This window comes from Dendropsophus ebraccatus, chromosome 12 (genome assembly GCF_027789765.1).
Source record: "Dendropsophus ebraccatus isolate aDenEbr1 chromosome 12, aDenEbr1.pat, whole genome shotgun sequence".
Taxonomy (NCBI): domain Eukaryota; kingdom Metazoa; phylum Chordata; class Amphibia; order Anura; family Hylidae; genus Dendropsophus; species Dendropsophus ebraccatus.
Window position 1 is genome coordinate 5,985,817 of NC_091465.1, and position 19,558 is coordinate 6,005,374.

General features: G+C 43.0%; 1 protein-coding gene across 10 annotated transcripts in view; it reads left to right on the forward strand.

The window, feature by feature from the left end:
* The window catches only part of TP73 (tumor protein p73), an 87,674-nt gene that overhangs the window by 48,396 nt on the left and 19,720 nt on the right, over positions 1-19,558 (forward strand). For 9 of the 10 annotated variants that reach the window (XM_069946433.1, XM_069946440.1, XM_069946438.1 and 6 more), the window contains one exon: positions 9,879-10,124. The exons of the other annotated variant lie outside the window; for it this stretch is intronic. In XM_069946433.1, the coding sequence (XP_069802534.1) occupies positions 9,879-10,124 (246 nt within the window). The remainder of the gene's footprint in view (positions 1-9,878; positions 10,125-19,558) is intronic. 10 annotated transcript variants of the gene reach the window in all.

Below are 19,558 nucleotides of genomic sequence, written 5' to 3' on the forward strand. Positions count from 1 at the left end.
TGTGGAAACAGACAACAATCCCTTTGTAGTCTGATCCTGCAGTCATGTTTCCTTCTATCCGTTCTCTATTCTACCAAATATAAGTTAGCACGATGTATAGGCCTGCAAGTCCACAGTTTGCACCTCACAGCTAAAGTAGATATGCCTTTGTGGACCTGTTGCAAAACTACAATCCCCATCATGTCTGGACAGCCAAAGCATGATGGGAATTGTAGTTTTGCAACAGCCGCAGGTTTCTCATCCTTGGTGTCACCCAAAATCTGCTCAAACCAGTTTCCCAATCACTTTCCAGTTAAAACTCCCAACTCCCAATATGCTAAAACATTGTAGTGCAAGTGTCAGAGTAATCCAGATCCAGTAGTATATACATTGGTCATCAGATGCAATGACATCCTGTATATCTACACCACCGCGTGCATCCTGTCTTATATGGGATATAGGAAAGGAGAATATCCATCTCTAAGGTGCTACAACCTGACGGATAAAGCCGCGTTTACTCTGCGTTTTTGCAGTCCCTTTTTTTATCCTTTTTTTTAAATAATGGAATTCAATGAAAATAACAGACCAAAATGGATGCACACAAATACATCCGTTTTTTTCATCCAATTTTTTCCAAAAACGGATGAAAAAAAATCAAAAACAGATGCATTTTTGTGCACCCATTTTGATCCGTTTTCTCCATTGACTTCCATTATAAAACAGGATACAAAACGCATCCGCTTTCTTAACGTATGCAGAAATTTTTGTGTACACTAAAAAATAGGACGTTTTGATACATCTTTTTTTTAATGATGGAAGTCAGTAAAAAATGGATGAAATCAGATGCACACAAATGCATCCGTTTTTTTTTTCCATGTGCTTTTAAAAAAAGATTGCAAAAACAAGTGTGAACCTGGCCTAAACCTTTTGACTGGCGTCCGATACTTAGAAGCCGTCATTACCCATCTGATGGCTGTAGTGATTAATCGCTCAGTAACACGTAGCCTGCGGGCCGAGGAGACTCATCCCTCCCAGTCTTTGAAAAGCTCAATTGAGGGATAATTAGAAAGTAAATAGGGGGCGGCTGACACATGTCTGCGCGGGGTTCTCCCCGTCCAGATAAGGGGACGACGCTGCTGCCATGTCCATGTGGACCCTATTTACTGCCAGGATGAGAGATGATGGGGCTTCTGTCATTTATTATAAAAGTCCTGCTTTACTATTCGTCACCTTAAGGAGACAGGTCCTGTAATTACATGGACTGGGAATTGTAAGGACTGGGCAGAAGTAAATACACCCGCAGAACAAATATCCTCAGATCAATAGAAGGGACATGATCCAGCACCAACTCATAATCCGCACCCATCTGATTGTAACAATGATTATAAATATAGTAATATAAATATATATACAGTGGTGCCTTGGATTACGAGCATAATTCATTCCGGGACCGCGCTTGTAATCCAAATCCACTCTTAAACCAAAGTAAATTTTCCCATAAGAAATCATTGATCTGCAGACAATTGGTTCCACACCCCAAAAATAATGTTTATTTATTCTGAATAACATGTAGAACAGATTACACAAACAATAAGAAACAGCTGGATATGTGATATTATAAGATACTGTACAGTATAGCAATCAGCATGTGTTGTATAATGTATAGTAACTGTATAACCCTGATTACACAGCAGCTGGATATGTGATATATAAGTTACTGTACAGTATAGCAGCATGTGGTATATAATGTATAGTAACTATATAACCCTGATAACACAGCAGCTGGATATGTGATCTATAAGTTACTGTACAGTATAGCAGCATGTAGTATATAATGTATAGTAACTGTATAACCCTGATAACACAGCAGCTGGATATGTGATCTATAAGTTACTGTACAGTATAGCAGCATGTGGTGTATAATGTATAGTAACTGTATAACCCTGATAACACAGCAGCTGGATATGTGATATATAAGTTACTGTACAGTATAGCAATCAGCATGTGGTGTATAATGTATAGTAACTGTATAACCCTGATAACACAGCAGCTGGATATGTGATATATAAGTTACTGTACAGTATAGCAATCAGCATGTGGTATATAATGTATAGTATCTGTATAACCCTGATAACACAGCAGCTGGATATGTGATATATAAGTTACTGTACAGTATAGCAGCATGTAGTATATAATGTATAGTAACTGTATAACCCTGATAACACAGCAGCTGGATATGTGATATATAAGTTACTGTACAGCATGTAATATATAATGTATAGTAACTGTATAACCCTGATAACACTGCAGCTGGATATGTGATATATAAGTTACTGTACAGTATAGCAATCAGCATGTGGTGTATAATGTATAGTAACTGTATAACCCTAATAATACAGCAGCTGGATATGTGATATATAAGTTACTGTACAGTATAGCAGCATGTGGTGTATAATGTATAATAACTGTATAACCCTAATAACACAGCAGCAGTTTGTAGATACAGGATAGAACTGCAGATCCCCATTATGCTGGAGCGTAGTACAACAGGCTAAAATAGAGAAGCAGGGCTGCTGGTTAAGGTTTGATGTTTGTGTGGTCACATGACAGTAATGGGATAGGGGTGTGTGTTCAGCATGGACCAATCAGGAAGTGAGAATCACAGAGCTGTGCAGGAGGACAGTGATAGAGACTTTTCTGTGCAGCAGTGTGTATAGCGGAGTGTAATGCAGGCACATTATAGCAGCAGTGTGTATAGCTGAGTGTAAGTGCGGACACATTATAGCAGCAGTGTGTATAGCTGAGTGTAAGTGCAGGCACATTATAGCAGCAGTGTGTATAGCTGAGTGTAAGTGCAGGCACATTATAGCAGCAGTGTGTATAGCTGAGTGTAAGTGCAGGCACATTATAGCAGGAATGGAGAGGATGGGAACACAAGGGCTGACAGAGACTGCAGGGAGTATGAAGGAATGAGCAGGACAGATGTGGGCACATACATGCAGCGCTCTGTCAGGGAGAGAGGGGTTACAGCTATGCAGAGATTACCTCCACAGTTCTGTCCCCTGATGTAAGCCCCAGCCTGAAGTGGATCTGCTATGATTTGGAAGGTGAGGGAGACTTCCTGGGTCAGAGTACAGGGCTGTAGACCCCACTGTGCAGACCATGCCCCTCCCCCACTCCCCCTCCCACCCAGTACATTGAGCTCTTACACCAAAGCAATGCTCTTACACCAAGTTACTATTTTGAAAAACTGTGAGCTCTTAAACCAAAACCCTCTTAATCCGAGTTAGTCTTAAACCAAGGTACTACTGTATAATGATATAAATATCAATTTAGATTTCACACTGTATCTTATGGATGTCAGACCTGACATGAGGAGGGGATTTATCAGAACTTGTATACATGCCCGAAGGCCCTATTACACGGAACGATTATCGTTTAAAAATTCGCTAAAATGATCGATAATCTGTCAGTGTTATAGCACCCAATGATCAAACGACGAATGAAAAATTGTTCATTTATGTCTTTCAACATGTTGAAAAATTATCGTTGGTAGTTCGCCGATCGTTCGCATATTTGTTTGTCTAATAAGTCATTTGCCGATAAAACATGTTGTGTGGGTCGTCCTGAGGAACAATTAACGACCATATAACGACGTAAAAACGATCCTTCATAACAGTAATCAGTGAATGTAAAAAAAATCGCTAGTTATCACTAGCGAACAGTCGTTATATCGAATCTTTGAACGATAATCGTTACGTGTAATACGGCCTTAATTTGCACAAAGCTGCAACTTTTTGCAATTTATTTTAGGGGAGAAAAACTTCCCAAATGTCAGGAACTGTCCAGAGCAGGGGAGGTTTTCTATGGGGATTTACTGCTGCTCTGGACAGTTCCTGACATGGACAGAGGTGGCAGCAGAGAGCACTGTGTCAGACTGGAGAAAACACACCAAAACATGTATAACTTTCTAAAACCAGTCTATCTGAAAGAAAAGTTTGCTGGAGTATCCCTTTATAGCTGACATGCTGCTCTGAGTATTTTCCCTCCATAGTTTTAATGTGATATTTTTCCAGCACCGCTAGAGGAAGCTTACCAAATCCAGCATGAACAATACAATATAAGGCACACTATATACACAGCTTTGTAGTAATCACAGCCGTTGTAACAACGTCCGTGATTACTACAGAACTTACCTAGTGCTGCCTTCTAAGCAATCTCGGCAGGAGTGTATACATTGAATAGCGGCTGCAGGAGACATGTCAGTGTGGCTCCATTGTGAGCAGCGGTGAATTCGGATGTGGGCGCGCACTGATGCGCCCGCATCCGAATTCAGCGGCAGTGAAGATCATCTGGCCGGGATAATCTTCTCTCACACCGGCCGTTCCGTGACCCGACCGGGTCACAGAACGGCCGGTGTCTTACTACGTGTGAGCATAGCCTAATTCTGTAAGCTGCCCCTAGTGGTGGCTACAGGCTACGACCAATAGATATGCAAAACAAAAGTCCGTGGAGCCTCGGTTGCGAGTCTCAAAACACGGGATAGCCAGATATCTCTAGCCTGCCGCCACGGGGTGCCCCCATGATGGGGAGAACACCACACCACCCTGATAGATAGCCCCTTAAGTCCCACTCGGTTGCGATTATTGGAACATAAATAGGGAAACAACAGGGTGGCCCATTCTTGTCAACATCTAACTCAAGGTGCGAGTATTGCGATCATGACAAGGGCTTTCCAAGGCAGGCATCCATCCACAGACAGCCGTCTCGGGGTATTTGCCCCTCGTCAGTGTGAAGCAGGATCCTGGCTAGTTGGGGCAATGACAAATCAACCAACAAAACACAGAGTTAGATGTTGACAAGAAGGGGCCACCCTGTTTCCCTATTTATGTTCCAATACTCGCAACCGAGTGGGACTTAAGGGGCTATCTATCAGGGTGGTGTGGTGCTCTCCCCATCATGGGGGCACCCCGTGGCGGCAGGCTAGAGATATCTGGCTATCCAGTGTTTTGAGACTCGCAACTGAGGCTCCGCGGATTCTTGTTTTGCATATTAAAGTTTTGGGGGCATCAGTGGAGACTCTTGATTGAGTACTTCATTGGAATTTTTTCACCGATCTCCTTGAGTTCAGTGGTTACTATGACCAATAGATATGAGATATTTTACTGGACCTGGGCGCAGTTATAGAACATCATGGACACAAGGCAATGTGGATGTATTATAACCAAGATTCTTGATATCTCCACGAGAACATTATAACTAGAGAAGGAAATGTTCACTTTATGACTCACATTTATCAGGTCAATCAAAAATCTTCATGTCCGCACCACGACGTTTCCATAGCAGCAACCATGCCAGAAAAGTGAGGACTGTCCCCGCAAACCCTGCAAATACAGTAATATGGTATATAGTTCTTTTAAGGCGGTGGTATTCAAGCTGAGGCAATCCAGCTGTTGGAAAACTACAACTTACAGCTGTCTGGGCATGCTGGGAGTTGTAGTTTTTCAACTGCTTCTACCCACAATACACCTCACAGTCTCTGAGACGCATACAGGAGGTGATAGCCTAGTAACAATGAGTCCCATGACAATGGAGATATAAACGCCTCCGTCTCTGAGATAATGACTGGGGGGGCCCCAGGGGACAATTTCTTATATTTAAAAACAACAACATTCGACTATTGTCCTGAAACGTCTCAGTGATTTGTTTATTTTTGTCCCATGTTTTGCATTAGGATTATATGACTACGCAGGTGCACCTTATATATGTAGCCTGACTGCAGGTTTTGTGCCCATTACATGATGGTGGACCTTTTGGTTGTACATGATGGTGGATCTTGTAGATCGGGGTGTCAAACTCAGGCCCTCCAACTGTTGCAAAAATACAAATCCCATCATGCCTGGGCAGCCAAAGGCATGATGGGAATTGTAGTTTTGTAACAGCTGGAGGGCCTGAGTTTGACACGTGTGTTGTAGATGGTACATGATGGTGGATCTTGTAGATGGTACACGATGGTGGACCTTGTAGATGGTACATGACGGTGGACCTTGTAGATGGTACATGACGGTGGACCTTGTAGATGGTACATGACGGTGGACCTTGTAGATGGTACATGACGGTGGACCTTGTAGATGGTACATGACGGTGGACCTTGTAGATGGTACATGACGGTGGACCTTGTAGATGGTACACGCTGGTGGACCTTGTAGATGGTACATGACGGTGGACCTTGTAGATGGTACACGACGGTGAACCTTGTAGATGGTACATGACGGTGGACCTTGTAGATGGTACATGACGGTGGACCTTGTAGATGGTACATGACGGTGGACCTTGTAGATGGTACACGCTGGTGGACCTTGTAGATGGTACATGACGGTGAACCTTGTAGATGGTACATGACGGTGGACCTTGTAGATGGTACATGACGGTGGACCTTGTAGATGGTACATGACGGTGGACCTTGTAGATGGTACACGCTGGTGGACCTTGTAGATGGTACATGACGGTGGACCTTGTAGATGGTACACGCTGGTGGACCTTGTAGATGGTACATGACGGTGGACCTTGTAGATGGTACACGACGGTGGACCTTGTAGATGGTACACGCTGGTGGACCTTGTAGATGGTACATGACGGTGGACCTTGTAGATGGTACACGCTGGTGGACCTTGTAGATGGTACACGCTGGTGGACCTTGTAGATGGTACACGCTGGTGGACCTTGTAGATGGTACACGCTGGTGGACCTTGTAGATGGTACACGACGGTGGACCTTGTAGATGGTACACGACGGTGGACCTTGCAGTGTGTGGAAGCACTACACAGAGTGAATGGAGTGTTAGCTTTGCACACATGGTGCACAGTGATTGGACCCCCATAGTTCCACTAGTTATCCTGCATCTGTGGAAAGGGAATCCTTTTCTGAAATGAAAATATCCCTTTAAGATTGTTATCAAGCCCTTTGGAATATGCACAGTATCATTTAATATTTTTAGGTGGAGATTCTTGTACCACCATGTATATGAACACACATAGAGAAGCTCCTGAGAGCACACACGTCACACCAGATCCCACAGCTCCACGTGGACACAGGTGACAGTCAGGAGCGAAGCTCTGCAGCCACCAAGGACTGTCGGTTAATTACATTATGAATTCTCCATACTCACAAGGGCCGGTCGCAGGCAGATGAGCATACACAATCGTCTCACACCTCACGCATCATAAATCATTTATCATTCAGAAAATAGGATGAAACAACAATCCGAGCAGGAATAGGATGTCCTAGAACTTGGATCGGGAACCTGCAGCTTTAGCTTTGGCTGTCCAGGAATGATGGAAATTGGAGTTTTGCAACAGCTGGAGGGCTGAAAGTTCCCCATCCCTGTCTTAGAAGATTAAGAACATCTTACTGACAGCAGGTTATCTACAGGAGGTCCTGTCCTGCATTATACAGACAATGATGTCTTTATAATGCAGTAACAAAAGCAGGAGAGGTTTTCTATGAGGATTTGCTGCTGCTCTGGACAGTTCCTGACATGGACAGAGGTGGCAGCAGAGAGCACTGTGTCACACTGGAGATAATACACCACTTCCTGCAGGACATACAGCAGCTGATAAGTACTGGAACACTGAAAAGAATACACCACTTCCGACAGGATATACAGCAGCTGCTGAGTACTGGAAAGAATACACCACTTCCTGCAGGACATACAGCAGTTGATAAGTACTGGAAGACTACAGAGTTTTAATGACGTCATTAACTAATCCGTTAATGACTTCATTGGACACCAGTGGATGTAAACATTTTTTTCTAGCGTTCCCCTTTAATCATTGTACACTGTGAAGTTCTGTGACCTTCCATTCACATACAGCAAGCGGAGACCTTTAAAATAATAAGAAATTGGAACAAAGTGTAATAATAAAATCTCTATGTGCATAAGGATTCCTTTGATGTTAAATCGGTGATCTCATCCGGCCTGAACCATGAAACTGTGCGACATGAGATCATTGTGAAGCAGGTAAAGTGAGCCGTGTAACGCCCATCCTCAGCGCAGATATTTAGGACTTTCACTCCATCTCTCTTTATGAGGCCCCGGAGTCTGCTAGGTGGCCGTAGGCCTGGAGGTCAGATGCCGCATGTATAATAAAACTTGGTTGTGTGATGTCATCAGATGAATAAAATCAAATAGTCCAGCATCCAAAATAACCTATAAGGCTGTATTCTCTTATACATATAGTGATTTTCTTAAAGTGCACCTGTTACTTTGAAAACCTTTTGACATGTTAGAGACATTGGCGTGTTCAGACCCCGACTGGTCACTAGAACAAGCAGGAAGAGAAGACATTGAAGAGCTTGTCTACCTTCTACAGTAGAGAGGCCTATATAGGGCACGGCCAAAAGAAGCCATAATCTCTAGACTGTCAAGAAGATGACAAAAATATTCCACATTTTTGAATATTTTTGCTTTTTCAGATCTGATTCTGTTGAGCTCTGCTGCTATAATAGGGGGATTAGGGCTGATGGGCCATTAAATAGTCAATCCATTGCCTTATTTGCCCTTTCCCTTTAGTTCTCTGTCTACATCCCCATAGGCACTTACACCAATAAACAAAGTGCACTCACCCCTAATCCGTCCTCATTGCCTGTCAATGTAAAGCTCTGAACACACATTATCCTGGACAGGTAACCCAATCTTATTGATGTCTGGAGACCATAACCCTTGGTGTGACTATTCTGCTTGTCACGTCCATGTCATGGGAAAGAATGTCTCCTGTTCAAAAATAAACACCTCGTAGACGCTTTCCTTGACACTGCGGTGCATTTACGTTATGGATGATACCGGCTATCGGCTTTAGTTATGCACATGGGTGAGGCTCCTTAAACAGGGACCATCAAAGGTTCCCAAAATAAAGGGACCGCAATGGGGGCCTAGTGCACCCAAACACATTGAAATTCTCAGAAATTCTGGAAATGTTCTGAAGATTCATTGGTTCTAAAGGCTCAATAAGATATTCCAGCTGAATGGTCTCTGTAGACTTGGAAAGTCTAACAAGAGGGTCATGTGCTTTAGTTATACCTTATAATACAGAGACGCTCTGAATAACTAAAGACATCTCTGTCCCTTACAATGTACTCTAAAAAAACATGTTTAAATCCACTGGCATCAGAAAATTATATGGATTTGTTATACGGACTTCTACTTAAAACTGCCTAGTCATCCAGTACTTATCAGCTGCTGTATGTCCTGCAGGAAGTGGTGTATTCTTTCCAGTATGACACAGTTCTCTTTGCTGCCACCTCTGTCCATGTCAGGAACTGTCCCCATAGAAAACCTCTCCTGCTCTGGACAGTTCCTGACATGGACAGAGGTGGCAGCAGACTGGAGAGAATACACCACTTCCTGCAGGGCATGCATCAGCTGTTAAGTACAGAAAGACTGGAGATTATTTAATGGAAGTAAATTACAAATCTATATAACTTTCTAGCACTTGATTTGAAAGAAAAAACATTTTCGCAAACTACCCCTTTGACTTTTATTTCTGGGTATTTTTAGTGATAAAGGATAAATTCCTCTGTAAATAGTTTTTGGTTAGTTTGCATTTTGCATAGTCCCAATGTTTGGACTCTCTGAGTAGCACTGAGGTATTCCTTCACTAAGAGGGTGCTCACAACAAAACCTGTCATTCTATCCTCTGACATGTGTTGACCTGTTACCAAAAAGGTAAAAGAAAAAAAAAAACACCCTCAGGAACTTTTTCGCATGACTCCAAAGCGAGCAAGTCCTTTAAGAGTCCTGTAACAAGATCCCTCCAGTGCTAAGATGCGGCTGATGCTTTAATCGCTCTTACCTGTGTGTTCTCTTGTCTTCCCTCCTCCCCTTTTCTCCCTGTCTGCAGTCTCAATTCAGTTTGCTGAATAACACCATGGATCAGAGTATCGGCAGCCGAGCAGCCTCCACCAGTCCGTACAACCCCGACCACAACTCGAATGTCCCCACACATTCCCCCTACTCCCAGCCCAGCTCCACCTTTGACGCCATGTCTCCAGCCCCGGTCATCCCATCCAACACAGACTACCCGGGACCCCACAACTTTGAAGTGACGTTCCAGCAATCCAGCACAGCCAAGTCAGCGACGTGGACCGTGAGTTACCTGTCTTTATTCTTCTTATTGAAAATTATTGCATATGTTGTATCAAAAAATGGCTGAGATGCAAATTGGTGGAAAAAATTTTTTTGAAACTGGTTCCAACAGCTCCGTTACTGTGAAGGGTCCATCGTACGGGGAAAGTCATAGGTGACAGATAAACAGGTATTTACCTATAGGTCCTAGTGTACGGGTCTCATGTAACATGGTCTTCTATCTGAGACAAGTTCCCCTAATTTTTAAGGTTCCGGATTTGGTGTTGGTTTTATGTGTAAATTTACTGGAGGAGATATTGTATGATTTCTTATTGTATATAATAATTGATAACGTAACGTCAGATGATTTGTACATTGTTGTCTCAGCTTTTGTATAATTACATGAGGGGGATGCAGAAGCTGCAGTAAGATGGGGCCCAATCCTCCCCGACCACAGCAATGCTATAAGGACAGGTGATTGGTGGTGCAGCAGCTACTTGTCTGCAAAAACACCTTGTATGTAGACAGTGAGCTGCATGTAGCTTCACAGACCAAATGACTCTATATGTATGCATCAGTTTTCATTTTTCCATTGACTTCCATTATGAAAAAATGATCAAAACGCATCCTTTTTTAACGTACACAAGAATGTGGTTGACCAGGTTTTTGTGTATGCTAAGAAAAAAGGATGCAGTTTTATCTGTTTTGTTTGGAAGTTTTTAATGGAAGTCAGTGGAAAAACGCAAAATGCATCAGTTTTTCCATCCAGTTTTTGTAAAAAACGGATGGAAAAAAAAGTAGTGAGATTTCTCACTCACTGCTGGAAAGTGATCTCTACAGAACAGGAAGCATCATTTTATGATTATACCCAGTGGGCAGAATACATTTAAGGAATATTTTATAATATATATAATAAATTAGAAAGTTTGAAAAGGCATCATCGAAAATCCTTAAAAAATATGTTTATCATAAAGATGTGATTCAAACGGGGGGTCTTTTTCTAATGACACGTTCCTTTTACTGATCTGGCAGAGCGCTCCTCAGTCTGCCTAATCCGAGAGAGAATTGCACAGTCCTCTCTGTCCCCTTCCTGTTCTTATCTCTATGATCATAGAGCGAACTGTGTGGTCATACAGTTACTGCTGCACAGTCCTCTCTATCCCCTCCCTGCACTCATCTCTATGATCATAGAGGGAACTGTGCGGTCATACAGTTACTGCTGCACAGTCCTCTCTAATCCCTCCCTGCACTCATCTCTATGATCATAGAGGGAACTGTGCGGTCATACAGTTACTGCTGCACAGTCCTTTCTAATCCCTCCCTGCATTCATGTCTATGATCATAGAGGGAACTGTGCGGTCATACAGTTACTGCTGCACAGTCCTCTCTATTTCCTCCCTGCACTCATCTTTATAATCATAGAGGGAACTGTGCGGTCATACAGTTACAGCTGCACAGTCCTCTCTATTTCCTCCCTGCACTCCTTTCTATAATCTTAGAGAGAACTGTGTGGTCATACAGTTACAGCTGCACAGTCTTTTCTATTCCCTCCCTGCACTCCTCTCTATCACCATTAGAGGGAGAAAACTACCCGGGTCCACCACAGCGCCCATTGCAGCTCCTTCTGGTCCCCGCACCGATAATCGCTTCTTCTTGCTTCTGGAGCAGATCCTTATCCACTGGCCACAAAGCTGTAACGTCAGAGACATCCCATCTCGGAGGCAAGGAGGAGTGACAAGCGGAGGGGAACTGGGGTAGATAAGTATCACTTTTATTCTTCCAGCAACATATTAAAAATCATGTTCTATGGAAGGCCCCTCTTACAGCTGCACAGTATGGGGTGACGGTATGCGTTCCTTCATGTGGTCTTTACATCTGCTCCTTTGAAGCCAAGGTAAGATCTGCCAGAAGACTCCGACCTCAGCTGCCAGTATCATTGTGGTTCATGATTCAGACAAGTCAGACAAGACTCCTGGATTGTGGGAAGGCGGTTGTCATACTTTATCCAAGTCCCTTCCGCATACATACACAGGCTCAGTGCACACGCTGCAGCTCCCTATGGATCCTATAACTTTGCTATACATGGTCTGATGACATGTGACAACCTCTCATAGAGTTAGAAGCCATTGAGGGGCATAGCGCCCCTGCACCTGTGATGCGGCCATGTTGCGCTCATGACATCACTGTAACCCATTCCCTGTGTCTGTATGCTTTAGGCTGGGTTCACACTGTTTCCTTCATCCGTTTTTACAAAAAGAAAAACGGATGGAAGAACGGACGCATTTGTGTGCATCCGTTTTGATCAGTTTTTCCAATCTGACTTCCAATTTAAAAAAATTGATCAAACAGATGTGTTTGGCCAAAAAAACGGGATGAACCCAGCGTGTTTTTTTTTGCACCTGTTACCAATGGATGCTGCTAGAATGGCTGGAAGGTGGGGGCACATACTTTTGGCAGTGTAGTGTAAGCACTCATCAGGTGGAAGTGTCTTACACAGGACTCGTTTCGTGTAATAGCAGACAACAATTAAACGACCAACAAAAAATCTCTGGTCGTTTGATAGAATTCAGACCTATTTTTATCGTTTGATCGCTCACAAATCGTTCGGTGTAATAAGAAGTCATAGCTGAAACGTATGCAATAGCGACGACAAAATGACTACAAGAACGATTATGAGTAACGATCATCGTTTCATGTAATTGGGCAAACAATTTCGGGTCGTTTGCCATAGCGGTTGTTTGAGATTAATTGTTAGTCGGCAAAAAAACGCTTGGTGTAATAGTACCCTTAGATGCGTCGTGGACAGTGCACAGCCCCAGGCCCTGAACTCTGCTCTGATCGCATGGACATTGAATAAACAGGGTTAGTTAGTCGGCGACTATGCACAGCCCGGATAATGGATTTATTTGTTTTCTCTCCTTGAGGTTAGCAGGTACCTGCTCCATTGATTTGTGTTTGTCTGCCCGAGGCGCAGAGTTGACACAAGGAAAATCCCACTTCAAAGGCTGCGACGTCACAGCTAAAGCCTCCGAGCCCAGAATGCCCTGTGTTGGGATGCGGTGGCATCCAGCGAACAAGGACAAAGAACGCACTCCGGATGCCGCCGTATAATAGAGATTTATTTTACTGGTTAGAAAGATAAACAAGTCGGATATCAGTAAAGTCATCTTACTAGTTATAAGGTCTGGGTGCGAAGGCTGGGTGACAACCAAAACGGCTGCCATTATGTATATTGGATATTCAGACCCCCATGATCTCTAGATATAGCTGTGAACGTTTCCCTCTCTGCTTCCTGCGATCTCCATCTCTAGTATAAGTCTATGGAGCACATCTCATGCAGCAAGTCACAGAGAGGATTGCTTAAAGGGGTTAGCCACAGCTACTTCCTTGTGAAAACAGTGCAACCCCTGTCTTCAGGTTACATGTGGTACTACAATTCAGCTCCATTCACTTCAATGAACTGAGTTGCTATACCATACCCAAACTAGGGACAAGAGAGGAGCTGTTACTAGGAGAAAGAGGACATGTTTTTCTAATTCTGGATGAACCCTTTTAACCACACGCTTTGCCTGGTAAGTTTTAGAGATGAGTGGGGTCTGATGCCAAACAATAGAAACTCTTTACAGGGACACCTCTTCCCTTCTGAGACGGCTGATGTAAACAAGTCCCTGGCAGGCTGTATCTGCAACATTGTAGCTTCTTTGTAATGCCGGGAGGGATAATCTGACAAGTTACTAATGAACTCTGATTTATCCTCCCAGCATTACAAAGAAGCTACAATGTTGCAGATACAGCCTGCCAAAGACTTATTTACATCAGCCATCTCAGAAGGGAGGGGGGAGGAGGGGGAGACGGAGAGAAAAGCTCAAACACAGATTTTTGTGTCTTCAGCAGAAAGCAGCAGCTGAGAACTAGGGGAAGGAGACGGAATAGATATGGAAGGAATTGTTAGTCTCACCATGGGCAACAACATATCCAAAGTCCAGTACTGGCCCACCTTACATGGCCCCTGACCCCAGTGGGATAGGTGTGACCGGACCCCCCACTTACTATGTGCCATTATTTATACTGGTGTCTTCTTATGTGGCAGAGGAGCTCAGACACCGGTTGTGACTGGCGCCCCTGCACACCTGTAGCTATGCAGACTATGGGAGACACCTTCCGGTTTGTTTATCTACTCACATTCATTGGGTTGAATGTGTTTTGGCCGTAAATCGTTCCTGATGCTAATGTGGAGGAAAGAGGTGCTGCAAACATTGTAAATGAGATTTTGGCACCTGGGCCATGTGTAGCCCCTCTCCGCAGTGCAGCGAGATTCTTGGTGTACATGATGGGACATGCTGGGCCTGGGATCTACAAGGATGGGATGCTGCGTAGAGCTGCCGGGGCTTGTATCCAGCTTCACAGCCATCACTGCTGATCCTACCAGGCAGGATTGTTTTATCAGCCTAATCTTCATAAATACACAGCAAACACTTCTCCGCTTTATGATTTCACGGTCTGGTCACTATCAAAGAGTACAGGCCAAGGGGTGAAATCCACAGAACTCTAGAGAGTATACAGAGGATCCTGTCAGGAACCAGGAAAACATCGGAGATAGATAGATGGATAGATAGGGGATGGATAGATAGATAAATAGATAGATAATAGATAGGAGATAGATAGATAGGAGATAGATAGATAGATAGATAGGGGATGGATAGATAGATAGCAGATAGATAGATAGATAGATAGATAGGAGATAGATAGATAGATAGATAGATAGATAGATAGATAGATAGGAGATAGATAGATAGATAGATAGATAGGGGATAGATAGGGGATAGATAGGAGATAGATAGATAGATAGGGGATGGATAGATACTGTATCACATATATGTATATGCAGAGATAAGTGAACTGTTTATTTTGCATATTAATCAGTGAAGTCTCAGACCCTCCATGGGATTTAGCTTTTCCAGAATATAGAGAGAGGTTTTTATTCTCTGCTGCAAAGTGTCAAAGAGGCGTTCCCAGACTCCTGAGGTGCTCAGAGCTGTAAAACTTCCTTGCTCCCCCTTCGATCCCAACAAGCAGGTGTAGGGAAGAGACATTACCGCCCTCTGGAGTCTGGGAACGCCTCTTTGACACTTTGCAGCAGAGAATAAACTTTGTAGTGTCTATCTTTGTGTCCTGTGAATGTACATGTGTCCTGTACATGTGTCCTGTACATGTATATTTGTTCTGTCAGTGTATGTGTGTCCTGTGAATGTATATTTGTCCTGTACATGTATGTGTCCTGTACATGTATTTACGTGTATATATTTCCTGTACATGTATATGTGTCCTGTTGGTGTAGGAATAGACTGACATACATGTTCAAATTAGTGGCCATCTTTTTGGGGGGGGGGTTGTGTTGTTGCCAGGATAGTATGCCCTGTAAGTCTGGGTTGACGCATTCTCAGTTTTGTTGCGTTTCTTTATATAATCAGAACTTAATTCATTATGTGGGTTCTGCAGTTTTCCCTAAGTTTAATGTCTGGCCTTCATCATGTGACCAGTATAACCAGGCTTCATCATGTGACCAGTATAACCAGGCTTCATCATGTGATCAGCATTACCACGCTTCATCATGTGACCATTATTACCAGGCTTCATCATGTGATCAGCATTACCGGGCTTCATCATGTGATCAGCATTACCTGGCTTCATCATGTGATCAGCATTACCTGGCTTCATCATGTGATCAGCATTACCGGGCTTCATCATGTGATCATGATGTCATAAAAGATGGGATTAAGCCCGGTAATGCTGGTCACATGATGAAGCCTGGTAATGCTGATCACATGATGAAGCCTGGTAATGCTGATCACATCGCAAAATTGTTGGGAAAAGAGTTCATATAATTAAGCTGTAACTGAAAAAGATCTGATGAAGGGTTAAACACTGGATAATAAGCACAGGACACTGTATGTATAGAACTTCCCAATTGCTGGGACATATATACTGGGGAACACTATCTATCTATCTATCTATCTATCTATCATCTATCTATCTATCTATCTATCTATCTATCTATCTATCTATCTCCTATCTATCTATCTATCTATCTCCTATCTATCTCCTATCTATCTATCTATTATCTATCTATCTATCTCCTATCTATCTATCTATCTATCTATCTATCTATCTATCTATCTATCTATCTATCTATCTCCTATCTATCTATCTCCTATCTATCTATCTATCTATCTATCTATCTATCTCCTATCTATCTATCTATCTATCTATCTATCTATCTATCTATCTATCTCCTATCTATCTATCTATCTATCTATCTATCTATCTCCTATCTATCTATCTATCTATCTATCTATCTATCTATCTATCTCCTATCTATCTATCTATCTATCTATCTATCTATCTATCTATCTCCTATCTATCTATCTATCTATCTCCTATCTATCTCCTATCTATCTATCTATTATCTATCTATCTATCTCCTATCTATCTATCTATCTATCTATCTATCTATCTATCTATCTATCTATCTATCTCCTATCTATCTATCTCCTATCTATCTATCTATCTATCTATCTATCTATCTCCTATCTATCTATCTATCTATCTATCTATCTATCTATCTATCTCCTATCTATCTATCTATCTATCTATCTATCTATCTATCTATCTCCTATCTATCTATCTATCTATTTCCTATCTATTTATCTATCTCCTATCTATCTATCTATCTATCTCCTATCTATCTATCTATCTCCTATCTATCTATCTATCTATCTATCTATCTATCTATCTATCTATCTATCTATCTCCTATCTATCTCCTATCTATCTATCTCCTATCTATCTATCTATCTATCTCCTATCTATCTATCTGTCTGTCTATCTATCTCCTATCTATCTATCTATCTATCTATCTCCTATCTATCTCCTATCTATCTATCTAATCTATCTATCTATCTATCTATCTATCTCCTATCTATCTATCTATCTATCTATCTATCTATCTCCTATCTATCTATCTATCTATCTATCTATCTCCTATCTATCTATCTATCTCCTATCTATCTATCATCTATCTATCTCCTATCTATCTATCTATCTCCTATCTATCTCCTATCTATCTATCTAATCTATCTATCTATCTCCTATCTATCTATCTATCTATCTATCTATCTATCTCCTATCTATCTATCTATCTATCTATCTATCTATCTATCTATCTATCTATCTATCTATCGATCTATCCATCCCTCTGTGCCTTGTCCCTGTACTGTGGGATAGTTAGGGAGGGATCTGCAGCCAGGGATGCTCTGGATACCCTGACAATAGTTGAGATGTTTGGGCCTCTTGCCCCTGGGGTATAATTACAGCTCTGTGCGCTGGGACAACACAGCAGGTGCCGGGCAGTTTGTCAGCTTGTAGACAGATGTATTGTGTGCGCTGTATACACAACAGGAGCCGACCCCGGTGATTATATCCGGGCTGCTGCTATGGTTTCCCTGATTCTATACACTACCCTGTATCTGTACATGATCACAGCATCATTTATCTACACAACTCCAAACATAGGAGATGAATATACAGTATGTTGTAGAATAGTGAGTGCAGCTCTGGGGTTTAATACAGAATGTAACTCAGGATCAGTAATGTAATGTATGTACACAGTGACCCCACCAGCAGAATAGTGAGTGCAGCTCTGGAGTATAATACAGGATGTGACTCAGGATCAGTAATGTAATGTATGTACACAGTGACCTCACCAGCAGAATAGTGAGTGCAGCTCTGGGGTATAATACAGGATGTAACTCAGGATCAGTAATGTAATGTATGTACACAGTGACCTCACTAGCAGAATAGTGAGTGCAGCTCTGGAGTATAATACAGGATGTAACTCAGGATCACTAATGTAATGTATGTACACAGTGACCTTACCAGAAGAATAGTGAGTACAGCTCTGGAGTATAATACAGGATGTTACTCAGGATCAGTACAGGATCAGTAATGTAATGTATGTACATATTGACCCCACCAGCAGAATAGTGAGTGCAGCTCTGGGGTATAATACAGGATGGAACTCAGGATCAGTAATGTATGTACATTGTGATTAATGTTGTAAGGGATGCTGAGGTGGACATACCCTTTAAGCCTGTGACCAGTGCCCTTATAGGATAGCACCAAACAAGGTAATATTATTCCTGCCTGTTACTGAACCCTTCAGATATGTTCTGCAATCCCAGCATTATTTCCAGGATCTGTCGTAACAGATTCGCTCAAGCCAGTTAACGGTATTTGCGGTTTTCAAGATCCTACATGCCGGAGTGGGATGACAGACACATTATTATCACCGCCATGGCGCTATCTTGTCCCAACCTGTCCCAGGACACAAATACAGCTGCCTGGTAGGAGTGCAAAAAGAATTAACAGCCGGCGGCTCCTTCCCTCTCTCCGGAGCTTCTTGGTGGCTTTCACTCGGATCTAATGATTACATTGAAAGGCAAGTCGGGTTTAGTCGTCTTTGCACAGACTGGAATGTATCGTAGCGGAGGGGGGGTGGGGGGTGATGGGTGGGAAAATGTAATTGTTTGGGCAAATCATTTCCTTTCAACAAAAAAAATAAAATAATAAAATAACCCAAAACAGACAAGTCCGGACAAAAGCCGCAGATAAGCGCGATGTTATCGGCTCCGATGTGTTAGGACGCATTGGCTAGCGGATCCTCAGGGACCTCCTTGTTGTTGTTGTTGGGTCGAAAACAAAGTGTTGAGCTAATCCATATTGATAACTGCGGCAAGTGATGGAAATCAGAGACGCCGCAGACTCATCTGTCAGTGAGTCATGTCTGGTGAGGGCGGCCATAGATGTACAGGTGCCCCCTCTTCTGTAATGATGGAGTCACGTCTGGTGAGGGCGGCCATAGATGTACAGGTGCCCCCTCTTCTGTAATGATGGAGTCCAATCTGGTGAGGGCGGCCATAGATGTACAGGTGCCCCCTCTTCTGTAATGATGGAGTCCAATCTGGTGAGGGCGGCCATAGATGTACAGGTGCCCCCTCTTCTGTAATGATGGAGTCACGTCTGGTGAGGGCGGCCATAGATGTACAGGTGCCCCCTCTTCTGTAATGATGGAGTCCAATCTGGTGAGGGCGGCCATAGATGTACAGGTGCCCCCTCTTCTGTAATGATGGAGTCCAATCTGGTGAGGGCGGCCATAGATGTACAGGTGCCCCCTCTTCTGTAATGATGGAGACACGTCTGGCGGAGGCGGCCATAGATGTACAGGTGCCCCCTCTTCTGTAATGATGGAGTCCAATCTGGTGAGGGCGGCCATAGATGTACAGGTGCCCCCTCTTCTGTAATGATGGAGTCACGTCTGGCGGAGGCGGCAAAAGATGTACAGGTGCCCCCTCTTCTGTAATGATGGAGTCACGTCTGGCGGAGGCGGCCATAGATGTAC